This window comes from Pezoporus wallicus, unplaced genomic scaffold, assembly GCF_028554395.1.
Source record: "Pezoporus wallicus isolate ANWC-B61680 ecotype Strahan unplaced genomic scaffold, APGP_CSIRO_Pwel_v1 contig_6401, whole genome shotgun sequence".
Classification (NCBI taxonomy): domain Eukaryota; kingdom Metazoa; phylum Chordata; class Aves; order Psittaciformes; family Psittacidae; genus Pezoporus; species Pezoporus wallicus.
This window is the reverse complement of record NW_026638608.1, coordinates 913,857-926,752: the sequence shown is the minus strand read 5'-3', so window position 1 is coordinate 926,752 and position 12,896 is coordinate 913,857. Positions and strand designations below refer to the sequence as shown.

Here is a 12,896-nt window from a genome sequence, read left to right as displayed (position 1 = left end):
TACAACATGGGTACATAAATACAGTATCAGTTTTAATTTAAAAGGATCTTCTGCACAGCACTGGATTGAACAATACTTTAGGAATCTGAAAGGTAAAGCTCAGAAATGGACATTGAGTTAAAACCCTTGTTGTGACAGCAAAGCAAATGAGCATACTTCCCACAAAGGGAAGAGAAAAAGACAGGACTAACTGGTGCTGTCTGAGCACTATGCAAAAAAGAATTAAGAAGTCATTCACAAACAGGAAACCTCCGCCGACTTTCAGCAGTGAAACTGTTTTCAGAGGGTACCCATTGTGAAAAATAAAAAGCTTCATGAAAAGCAAGCATCAGACAAAGGGAAGTGAGAATACCAATGCCAAGGAGGCTGAAGCAGCATGAGATCAGAGACATAGAGACAGCAAACGCAGAGCTACCTAAAGGCAGCCCAGTTGATTTCTATTAGTGACTCTGCAGTTACTAACAGGTTGATAGGAGCTTCTACCCTACCCAAAGGCATGGGGTTGCAAGTATTTCAGTAAGAGTTTTTAAAGCCTTGCAGGAATTCAACCTTGGGAACTGAGGAAAACAGCTGCCAAAACCCAGCATAAGACAACAGGGGAAATGAAGGGGGAAATGACAAAAGCTGCATACAAGTAACACAAGAAAAAGAGAGCAGAACATGTGCATTGAAGAGACAACTCTCATGCCAGGTGACTGCTACATGACAAGGACTCATATGAGGCCACTGAAGCCTGGCCAGTCTAATATTTTCTGTGTTTCAGGGGGTTTTGAGTCATCAGTTGAGAACAACTCTCTAAAGCATGGCTTTGTATTCAGCAGAAAAAATATGGTAAAACAGTGATTGCAATTAAGAGGGCTGAATGTTACTACTTCCATTTTAAAAGTATCCAAAAGCTTGAACTGAAATCCAGAGTTAAAGTATTGCATTACCAACAGGGCCAAATATTTTGGATGTTTTGTGTAAGCAGGAAGTTTTCAGTCTCTCTGAATTACAGGCTTTTAAAATCCATGTTTGTCTTTAGAAATTTATGACAATCAAACACAGAAGACACTGAGATCAGTATTTGGCTAATCTCAACTAATGATGACAACCTACAATCTCCATTATTTCACTCAGAAACAGGGATTGTGGATGTCCACTCATGTCTGGATATCTAGAACTGTGAGGAATCACATTGAACCCCTGTGCCATGTACTTATAATATGAAGATAGACACTGCAAGTGCAAAATTACAGAGCTGACATTCTTTGTAGTACTTCCCCATCCCTTGTATGAATTACCTCAGTCTTTTGAGAACTCAGTATCAACTTAAGGTGATGTACCAGTTGTTAAAAGAAACTAAGCTGCAGACTTCTGTGAAAAGATGCTCTGTACACCCAAAAGTACTCTTACAACTCTGATGCCAGTTAAAAGCCTACCAGATTACAACGCTGTAACTGAATTCTTAGGACTCGCCGCTTCAAAATACTCTTTATTTTGAACATCTGCCTTTTAGGGAGTCTGCTGCTGCCTACATAAACAATTTAACTTCATTGCTCACCACAACAGTTGTACTTATTTTTCCACACAACTGTCCTCACTTGCATTCATTTATTATGCTTCTGAAAGTCTGGAAATTATACAAGTTGCAATACATTTACACCACTACTTGCCCTGTTGCACCTAGCTAACAAACATCTGAAATCAAAGCAGGGTATTCACATGACTTACTGGAGTGCAACCATCCTGCACAATACAGGAGAATTGTCTTCCTTTGCTCTGAATCTGGACAGCTATATCATGACCTTAGCTTTATATTGAAATGGTTAGCCTTAATGGACAAAAATTGAATGTAGGGGAGGGAGAAGTGTTACTTTTCACTCTGGTTTTATATTCCAATTTGGTAAATAGCTGGCTTTAATCAAAACACATAACTTTAATTCCAAGTATAAAAACTTCTCTTGATATAGAAACTCAGATGTGACTGTTTTCCTGTTCATTTCTTATAAGAACCATTATTAGAGTAATGAGAGCAAAGAATACGATGTCAAGATTTGTCAGCAATTTACAACAGTAAATGCTGGAGGAGTGTGACAGGCTGGAGAGGGTTTATCTTAATTGTCCTATTTTAGTTTCCCCAGAGAAAATTTTAGGCTGAGCCACAAAGGTAACTGTCCCATGTACATTTATACCTCAATGTAGGAAGCTCTCATGCTGAAATTACCATCATCACTTTGATGCTGGACTTCATCACGCTGTATTCTGTACCAGTTAGTCATGTACTACACAAAATATCACTAAAATATTTACATAAGAAATGAGTGGCACAGAATCAACATTGCCTGGAAAGCTATTCCTTTTTCTGGGTGAAGTCACAGAAAATGGTAACAGTTAATACTCTTTGATGTGAAATACTTGCACATGAACAAAAAGATACAGGAGGAAGTGACGAGACAAAAAAAGATGAAAACGGATTACTCTAAAAATGGGAGGAGCTTTTATAGAAACAAAGCTAATGGAAGGCAGAAGAAAAAGGGATGCAGCAGAACCAGAAGTAATTCTTTTTAGAGGAGGTAGATTCAGAGGTAGGAGAATTAAAAAGAAAAAGAAAGGACACAGCAGTAATTGGTCTCTCTCTCAGCTAGAGAAATGACCTGTCAGGTAGGTCTGAGAGCCAGAAAGCCACATCCAACACATGCGTTCAGCACTGGAATAAGAGCTCTGCAGAGAGAGCCCCTTTATCTTTAGACACAGTTTCATGGGTGTAATTCTGGCAGCTAATTCTTCCATCTCTCTCTACCAAGGCAATGTACAGCTAGCACGAAAGAACAACGAACGATATGTAACTTTACAATCCTAACAAAAACTAGGCAATCAAAAGATTAAAATAAACCTTCAATCACCACAGTGTGGGTATTTGCAGAGAGGACAGCATGGCAAAAATGCTCCTGAGTTCTGTTTGAAAAGCAAAAGAACGCGCAAGTTCGTATCTGCATTGTCATTCCTACCACTGGTCTCTTTAGTGAGCATACAGCAGCTTCACAGAGGATTCATTTCTTTTCTCCCGTTGTCTCGGCACAAACCCAAATTACTCCCTGTTGAACAAGCTTGCCAAGACATCTTATGACACTATGCAACTCCATTCTTTAGCTTCACAAGGACAATAACAAACATGGTTTACACATTGACTAAGCCATTCCTTTTCTTATCACTCCCTTTTCCTTTCTTCCTATCCCAAGACAATCTCTCCTGGATTTGTGAAAAAGAAAAATTCTATCATTATAAAGCAACCGCTAATATTGGATGTTAAATTCCAGCCTGTTCTCAGGAATTAGCAAACTGGGAAAAGTGATTTCTCCCTAATTTGCTCTTCACTGCTGACAAATTCAGCAGATGATGTGCATTCAGATGCTGAGGCTGATTTCATATGGAAAGAAATGAAATACCACAAGTAGAACAGATAAAAATTTCAAAAAGTCACAGAACATCCAGACTAGATCAGAGTCTATTCATTATTAATGAACTTCATGCACCGTTAAGTCTCACAAACCTGGGCACTATCTCCGATCTGCTACTTTTCACCATACCTGTTATATATATGGTTCATTCATAACTTTATCTGGGCTTCTATGGATTTGTCTATGACATTTTGTGAGTACTGTTAGGCCCCAAGCTTGTGAACAGATGGGAGTGAGCACAGGCAGCAGCAGACACCATTTCAGACAGTGTTTCTGCTAAGGTTGCAAGAAAGTACAAGCTATATAGCAGGTGCTCTGCCACCTTATCATGCACAGTGTCCTACAAATAAGCACAACCACCTCTTCTAGGTACCTAAGGCAAGTCTGAAATTGGGTCTAATCTTACTTCATTCCCCAAAGTGGATCAGTACTGCCCTGCACAGTGACTTTGGCTACAGCAAACAAGCCAGTCTGCCATGACAGCAGTAAAGACAGTATTCTCATTTACTTCTTTCCTAATCTACACAAACTGTATAGGACCAAGTTCACAACACAGGCCTAAACAAGCCACACAATTGTGCTACAGAACAACTAACACTTGTTCAGATTCTTCAATCCTTCTCTGTAGTCTAACCTTGCATATCACCATACAAGGGCTATAAATAATATATTCCCAACATTCCAGTCCCACCAGATGCTTCTCTTCTCAAATGTGAAAATTAACAGTGATGAAACACTAACTTTATGAACCATGTGGAATACTGGAATTTTCACAACGTTCTGTATCTCCACACACACATACAGGGCAGTGATAGCTGTGCATCTAATTATGTTAATAGGGCACTTGCAAGTCAGATGCAGGCTGTCCACCAGTTTATTTCAATTGCAATCACTTCTAACATTTTTAAAGATTTAAGGATTTTAAAGAACCAGATCCTCACCTCTGAATAAAACAGAAATGGGGTATTTTTATACTATTACAGACTAAAATCCTCTATTAAAAACATACAATTATTTTTTGGTTGCTATTCCATGATTTTGCATGCAAGTATGCAACTTCCATTACATACACAAGTATGTGACAGTGGTCACTCTTTTAATCAATCCTAGTAATCAAAATATGTATTATGTCAATGTGCCCAATTCAGGACCAAGACAAAAATCTCTATAGCCTTTTGAGTGTGGTCTAGTGATCAGAAAAAAGGACAGAATCAGAACTGAGGCACAGACGCACCATGTGGCCTTGGCAAACCCATTAGAGAGCACCAAAACATTCTGCGTCCCTGAGACTTACCATGTGCAAGATCACTTGTGCTGGGAGCAGACTCTGCATTTTGACTCCGCAGATGCTCAATGTCCCTGTGTGACTCCTGGGATGGAGGTACTGAAGATGCTGAGGAGGAGGAGGAAGAAGAGGAAGAGGTTGGTTTGGATTTGGAATGCAGATCATTCAGTCTCAGGAGATTTTCAGGAGTTGCAGTGTCTGGATTCACTGGGGTAGGATGCAGTGTGGTTGCTGTTACTGGGAAGAAGCTCTCTCTGTTCTCCTTTGTATGCTTTGGAGTCGTGGGTGCTTCTCCTGTGGCCTACACAAAACAAAAAGGGGCAGGCAGAGACAGTGAGAAAATACATGTCAGTAATTCTGCATATGCTACCTGCTTCAGTGACTGTGAGCAGTACAACTTTCTGTAGACAGAAAACACTGTCTCTAAAGGGACTATAAAATAGGTAACTATTATAAAGAAATATTTTGTCTTTATGGATTATTTTTCTGTTCTTTATGGTCTACTTAGCAAAGCAGCACTTGAATATTTGTTCATATTCATACTGACAAACTCCTGACCTGAACAAACAGATCTGCAATGCTTTAAGAGCATTTGCAAATTATTAGAAGATATAATTCTTAGTGAATGATGTCAGAAGAAATAGAGAAAGCAGAAAAATCTATTTGCTTGCAAAATAAGTGATCATCTTAACCTCAAGTCATAAATTCCCAATAACTGCAGAACTGAATAACACTGGTGTCCAACTTGGAATAATGTTCTGGAAGATCTGCTGCCTTTGCAGAAGTAACAGCGGCACCAAAAGTGACACTCTGAAGCCAGAGCTAAGAATTTAATGCAGTATCATTGATTACACAGACAGAAGGTAGAAGGGTGACATAAATTCACCGAAGAAGGGAACAAAAGTACCCATAAATCGAGTATCTTCTCTGTATTTTTTATCAGCAATCACATCTTCTTGCCTGTGAGGCCAGAGAACACATTTATTTAATGCTCTTTATGGCCTTCATTCAAAGAAGACTTACTGGACTGGAAAAGATACAGTTGAATGGAATCTTCAGCTATTTAACTCCTGTCTCATACCTCTACTGTGAAAAAAACCCTTGTTTTAACCATGGTGCTAGAGTATGAGTGTCTGAAATAGGAAATAGAGTTCTGCTGTCAAATGTAACATTAAATTGGGCCCTAATGGCCTAGATGACCAAAGATTTTTTACAATGCCAGAGGAGTCAGCAGAATTTCACTGAGAGAACAGAGTAAATCACAGCTGGAGCAAACAAGTTTAAAATTCAAAGGTGGAAAACACGCAAGTACAGCTTTTTTTAAATAATTGGTGGAATGTATTTTTGAAGTTCCTGAACTTGATTAATCAATCTGCAAAGAGCAGTTGATTAAAACCTGCCAGATGCTATGCGCACACAAAACATAAAACATAGCAGCTATATTCACAACTATTATCGCGTTAGAGCAAAAAAAAAAAGTCTATTCTGCCTCTGAAAGCAGGTTTCTGATGTTTAAACCATCAGTTCCAAAACTAAAGGTCTCAAGACTCACAAATGGGATCATACAAACTTAAGGGAAAGCACAGAAGAAAGCTTTAAGCCAGCAGTGAGATCACTAGAGGAAATGTCTTCAGCTGTGATTTAGAGGGAAAACCCTTCACACCCAAGCACTTCATTAACTTACATAATACATTATGTAGAACCTGACATTTTCGTGCTTGTATTATATCCAGGTTTGGGTTTTTTTTTCATCAGAAACACACGAAGGTACTACTAGTTAGGTACATACTTGTTAAAAATATAACTGCGTCTCAAACTGTATTTCTATAAAAATGCACAGTTATTTCCAGAGACAGAAAAAGGACTCTTGGAAAACAACTCAGCAAATACTTGAATGGTACTCAGAAGAAAAATGATTAGTGAGAGGAGGAGTACAGCAACACTCCTTCTGCTGGAAGGGACCTCTGCGTGTTTGTAGTCCAATTTCTGCTCAAAGCAGAGCAGACTTCAGTCAGATCAGCTTACTGAGGGCTTGTGTCCAGCTCAGTTCCAAATGTCACCAAGGATGGTGTCCTGGGTTCAGCTGTAGCAAACCACGACAGATGGAGATTCCACAACCTCTCTGGGCCCCTGCTGTAGTGCTTTACCACCTTCACAGGGAACATTTTTTTCTTGTCATTTCATCCAAATCAATTTTGCTGCAACTTTAAATGGCACTTCTCATCTGGTTCCTTCCTCCCTGCTGAAGATGACAATTCCATACCCACACCCTCCATTAGTCTCCTGTTCTCCAGGACAAAGAAACCCACCTCTCTCTGACTTCACTGCCATAAAGGCACATTGCTGACCTGTGCTCAACTTCTTTGTCCATAGCTCCATATGTTTTTTTGGCAGAGCTGTTCCGCAGCCAGCTCTGTTGCACAGAGATCACTCTGCCCCCGGCACAGGATTTTGAATCTCTCAGTGTTGAACCTTCAGCTAGTTCTTCCAGTCTTATCCAAGTTCCAGCACACTGACCATGCCCTCCAAGCTGGTGTCATGTAAACTCACTAAGGGTTCACTCCATCCCATCATCCGAAGCATCAGGGAGAATGACGCCCCAGTATAAGTTTGAGGAATGCCACTGGGAACTGGCTGCCAGGTAGAACCCCAGTGGGTGGCCAACACGTGTTTAGCCAGGCAATGGACAAGCACTGAAATAAAGAAGGCCGTCTTGCAAGTTGCATGTGATCAAGCACATAGAGAGAAAAGGTTGAGACTAAAGTTACCCCTTACTGGTATACACAGATGAAACCAAACTTCTATTTAATGTTTCTCAAAGTGAAGGTGCTGTTCTAGGGACAAGAAAAATTAGGTTTTATTTTGAACTGGTTCCTCCAGGTGAAGCTGTGGTTTGGGCAAAATATTTTGGTTTTTTTTTTGCAGAGAACCAACCTGAAGAGAGTAACATTTTGTTTGCTCAAAAGAATGAAGCTGAAACTAACATGATGGTTCTGTCTCAGTAAAATCATGACTAAAAATTCTAATGCATAGTCAAAAAGTGCAGCTTTACACCAAAGAATGGCAACCAAAGATTTCCTTATTTATGGCTTTAAAGGAAACCTTCTACCTGTGATCAGGTGAAGGGTTGTCTAAGACTTCTGTAAAGAGACAGGTTCTTTCAGCCCAATGAAACAGAGACCTTGAAAGGCGGAAAAAACCCCAACCCAAACCCCTCTCAATGACTTTTTCTTCTCAAACAAGGGGGTGGAAGAAAAAAAGAGGAGAAACACCTGTTTTTAAAATAAGAGTCCAAAGCATAAAAAAATCCCCACCCTTTGCTACTATGTATTCTGTACCTCATACAGCCATAAAAAAGGAGATTTAAACCTTCTTTGTATGTTTTACTGGCCCCAGAAACTGAAGAGCACCCAAAAGCTGTAAGGAGAAAATTAAGATGAGCACCACAGTAAGGCACATGTTGTTTTCTTTCAGAGATTTTGGTTTTAGTGTAGGGGCAAGAATTCCAGTTCAGGGCAAAGTCACTAACTACACAACTCAAGACTTACGGGGCCACATTTCATCATCCTGCCTCCAGGAAAAGACAAGGCTTTATAACACTGCATATGAGAAATAATCCCAGAAAAACTCATTACAGGAAGTCTTGGCTTTGCCAGAAGCACTTTATGTTCATCTATTTCTACTGCTGTACCAGCAGCAAGGCATAATAAAGATTATTTCCCTCAAAGATACAGTAGGGAACTGAGCAGCAGTGACAATAATCCTTTACCAGCGTTTTATGTGGTTTCTCATTAGGAGAGGGGTTTTTTTTTTAAAGTTTCTATTTTGTTGTGGTACTAAGTCAAAAGTATAGCAATTCTCCTTCCCCCTCTTTAATTCACTGCACTGTGTTAAGTGTCTGTTACCACCACTATGTTTAAAAGATGGTGGCTTTATTACAAAGTGGCTTTAGTCACTAAAAGGAAAGGAATCTTTTCTTACACTGATGAGGATGCTACTTAGAGAACAAGTGCATATAACTGAAATAAGATGAAAACTCTTATTTGCCTTATCTTTCATTGTGATTACAGGTTCATCTAGTCAGGATTGGACTTCCTTCTGCATGCTTTACGAGTTACTGAAGATGATGCAGTGCTACATCTCTCTTGACTACCATACTACCAAAGTGGATGGAACTAACATACAAGGCTTATTCATAACCAAATGACATGTCACAGAAGATGACTAGAACAGTCCATTAGTTCCATAAATACCTGCTAACCTATTTGCTCTTCTTTAAAAAACTTAGCAAAAATGTTCTTCATTATGAAGTCTGTATAAAGCTAAAATTTAAATAACTTGCATGCATGTTTGAATTGTGACTATATCTGACTTACGCAGGTGACAAGATCAGACTCCTTATTTGTTAAAACATTGACTATTTCTGTATACTCCTCCAAGAGTTCATTCAGCTTCTCGGAGGCTATGGACAAACCCTTCCAATGGAAGCTGGGGGATGAAGCAGTAAGGAGGGGGGGACATTGGGTGTGATGCCATTCTTCTTTCGAAGTCACTGTTACACGTGACAGAGCCCTGCTTTCCTGGAGATGTCTGAACACCTGCCTGTCCATGGGAAGTGGTGAACCAATTCCTTGGTTTGCTTTGCTTGCACACGCGGCTTTCGCTTTACCTATTAAACTGTCTTTATCTCAACCCACGAATTTTCTCACTTTTAGCTTTCTGATTCTCTCCCCCATCCCACCAGGGGAAGTGAGTGAGCGGCTGTGTGGGGCTTAGCTGCTGGCTGAGGTTAAACCATGACATTACCATACTTATTGTTGCTTTCAAAACACAACAAACAAATCCTACAGGGACCTTCTGATACCGCTCCTAGAACAGCCCACTGCTCTGGGGGTGTGGGAAAAAGTAACAATCAGGTGTTCCACAGAAAGTGATAGTGATGGTCTTCCCAACACAAGTTTCCTGCTGAAAGATGCTAGCAGTGCACCTGTTACGTAACTTATTCTTGGGTTTTTAATTTATTCCTGTGCCTCAGTGTGGCATTCTGTGGGACTGAAGTCAGAATCCACCTAACAAAAAGATGTGCCTTTTAAAAGAATACCAGTGCATCACCACAAACCCTTGAAGCTGTCACACAACGTGGCTGAACAACACACTGGCCACTTGCCACCATGCTGGCCCCTCAACTTCTGTTCAATATAGTGTTTCAATTAAACTATGCCTATTCTTATTTTTTTCCCCCCAATCTCTCTGCAGCGATATTTAAAAGGAATCTCATTTGGAAGTTTTCTTCAAGGTACATTAGAACTAGCAGCAATATCCATGATCCCGATTCTAAAAAACCTTGTATTTACCAAGGTTCCAATTTTATTTCCTAAGATTACAGTTTTATATATAGAAAATAATTAAGGTTTAGATACATCTGATTGAACTGCACTTTAACCTAACAAAATCCTCCATTTACACAAATGCATGCAGGGGCGTAACGTTCTGCTCTACGCAAGCAGCTGTGTTCCAGCAATGCTCCATACATAAAAACATCATTATTGGACCAAAAGAGATAAGGCAGCAGGATGAAAACCACTGTCAGACAAAGTAAAAGATAAAAAGTGACTTTTCTTCCCTTCATGTTCACTTAATGATTGCTTTCTGCAGGAGACAGAAGGAGGAGAGCTGTTAATTATATCAAGAATACACCTCCAGGATAGAGTGAGAGGGGGATGCCATGGCAACTGGCAAATGCAACAGTGAACAAAATGGTCACCCTATGATAGGAGACCATGAAAGAGCTCATTCTTTTGTGTGTGTGTCCCCCCCCTACCCCCACCTCCTCCTTCCCCTCCTTTCTTGTCATGTTTGCTGCATTAATAAAGCATACAGACAACTCAGGAAAAACAACTTTTTCTGTAAGCAGCCTCTGACGTCTTGATGTGCAGGAAGAAAAGACAAAAATTAGCAGCATGTGGGTGGAACAAAAAGGAGGGGAAAAAACACATGAGGTAGAAATAGAGCTGATTATTTTCTAATAATTTAATATTTTACTTAACTCCTCCCATCCCCAGGAAAGTGCCTTTGCAAAAAGGCTTTTAGCAGTTTCTTGAAGAGAACAGCTTGGTGGTTTGTTTTTGTGTGGTTTGGTTGGTTTATTTAAGTGGGATTAGAGACAAAACTGCTCTAGACATTCAAGGCAGTTCAAACAAGTCACTCAAGTTTTCTACTTGAAGAACAAGTCACTGCAGTGCTGACTGCATTCCACAGCAGAAGGGGAAACACTCACTGAAGTGCCCTTTAGCTTCACTCACAGAGACAATTTTTCCTGTTCCAAATAAAATGTCACAATCACTGTAAGGTCCAACACAGATATTGTAACATCACTAGACTGATGCTCCAGAATCAATCTGAGAACTTTTGAGGTTGTGTGTGGTTCCAGCTGCAGACCCCATACAGCAAACCCATCATCTATGGCATCATTCCTGAAATTTCTTCAGTATGAGGCTGTGGTTTAAGGCTTCAGGACATTTTAGACTTTAAGACATCACCAATGCTGGGAACAATTAAACACCAATGGAAGGAGAACCAAGACCTCAGTTACCTGTTTTGAAACTAGAGAAGGGCAAGAAAACAGCAGCACTAAAGCACTGCCTTTCCTCAACAAATACAGCTTTTAAATTACAGAAGTAGCAAGCTTCATAAACTCAAGGATCCTGCCAGGAGCCTAAAAGGCACAGCTGATCTGCATAGCCTAGTTGTGCCTTTGTGTTTATAATAAATGTACTCGTGTTGATTCCAGCAGCAGCTTCTTCATGAAACATCATATTTAGTTAGATCCAGCACTGAAAGCTGCTGAAGAGTTTTGACCACAGATTTAGAAAGGGAAATGAGGAGAGCACTCGGAATTTGGCACCAGCCAGTGGGAGAAGGTGATCAAGGAGGTGATACTTTGGAAGAGGCGAGTTCAAGCCAAGGGTGAAAGTGAGGATATGATCAGTCCGAATGGTGCAGGGAGAGCTTGAGGTCTGGCAGCTGGATCAGGAAACAGTGGTTGAAAATTTCTCTCTCACTCTTCAGGGATGGAAGTGGTCCCAGAGCAAGGGATTTTTTGGCTAAGGCAGCAGTGAGTCTTAAATAACTCGGCAATGTTGAAATAGCCCCTTCTCATGACATTTAGATGATATACTATACTGTGAAGAGCCAATAGGAATTTCAGCTGCTACAACACTATCCATTATGAGGACTTTCTACATACAGTCCCATATTCTCAAGGGTCAACACACAGGACTAGAGACTTACTGGCATTCTGGAACTTTGCCCTTGAACACTCTTGTATTTTTAGAGATGTTAAGTCCAGCCCTGTGTACAATGTTGATGCCTGCAATGTTTTAAGCTATTTGTTCTATTCAGTTCTCAGGATTGGCAATCCACAATATATCCTAACACAACCACAAAGTTTTACCTGTCCTCGTAAAGCTACTTGTCATGACAGTTTCAATACTGGTGAAAGCTGTAATTTTAGTATTAATGCACACAAAACTAAGTCCTCAGTAATAAAAATACCTTTTTGAATTGCAAGTCAAGAAAAGAAAGATGCGTTTCAGACTGAAGTATCTCCACATGCATTAATAGAATGTTCTGTGCACTACGAAGCTTCATCCTAGCTTGTGCTGCAGTAACTTTCTCAGGGTGACACGTCCTTAACAGTATCACAGACATCATCATTATGTATAAAATGAAGACTGTAATGTGACCAATTTTAGGCAGCCAGAGAAAAGGTGTATTAGAAATTCTCCAATTATCTAGCAGCCTCACAACTGCTTTCTGCCAGCACACCCCCTCCTTAGTCCTTAGGACTACAGATTTAAGTACAATGCCACATCAAGGTCAAACTAGTCTGCCTCTTAATCTTTCATTCTCCCTCAACAAGCTCTTGGTATTCCATTTCCAGGGGCCATTAATTTCGCATGAAAATCATAGCTGGCAAGACTAAAAATACATCTTATAACTCAGAGCAATAGCTGACTGCTTTCAGGATCTCTGCAGATCTTTTTGATAACATTCTCAGATTGAGAAAATCGAAAAGAATAAGCATCCTTCAAAATGCTGCTTGACCACAAAGTGAATTATCTCTAGTGTAACTTCAGTACTTAACTACTATTAACATAGTGAATAGTAGT

General features: G+C 40.0%; 1 protein-coding gene across 6 annotated transcripts in view; it reads right to left on the bottom strand.

The window, feature by feature from the left end:
• The window catches only part of CABIN1 (calcineurin binding protein 1), a 108,805-nt gene that overhangs the window by 9,761 nt on the left and 86,148 nt on the right, over nt 1–12,896 (bottom strand). For all 6 annotated transcript variants that reach the window (XM_057411383.1, XM_057411388.1, XM_057411386.1 and 3 more), the window contains one exon: nt 4,735–5,026. In XM_057411383.1, the coding sequence (XP_057267366.1) occupies nt 4,735–5,026 (292 nt within the window). The remainder of the gene's footprint in view (nt 1–4,734; nt 5,027–12,896) is intronic.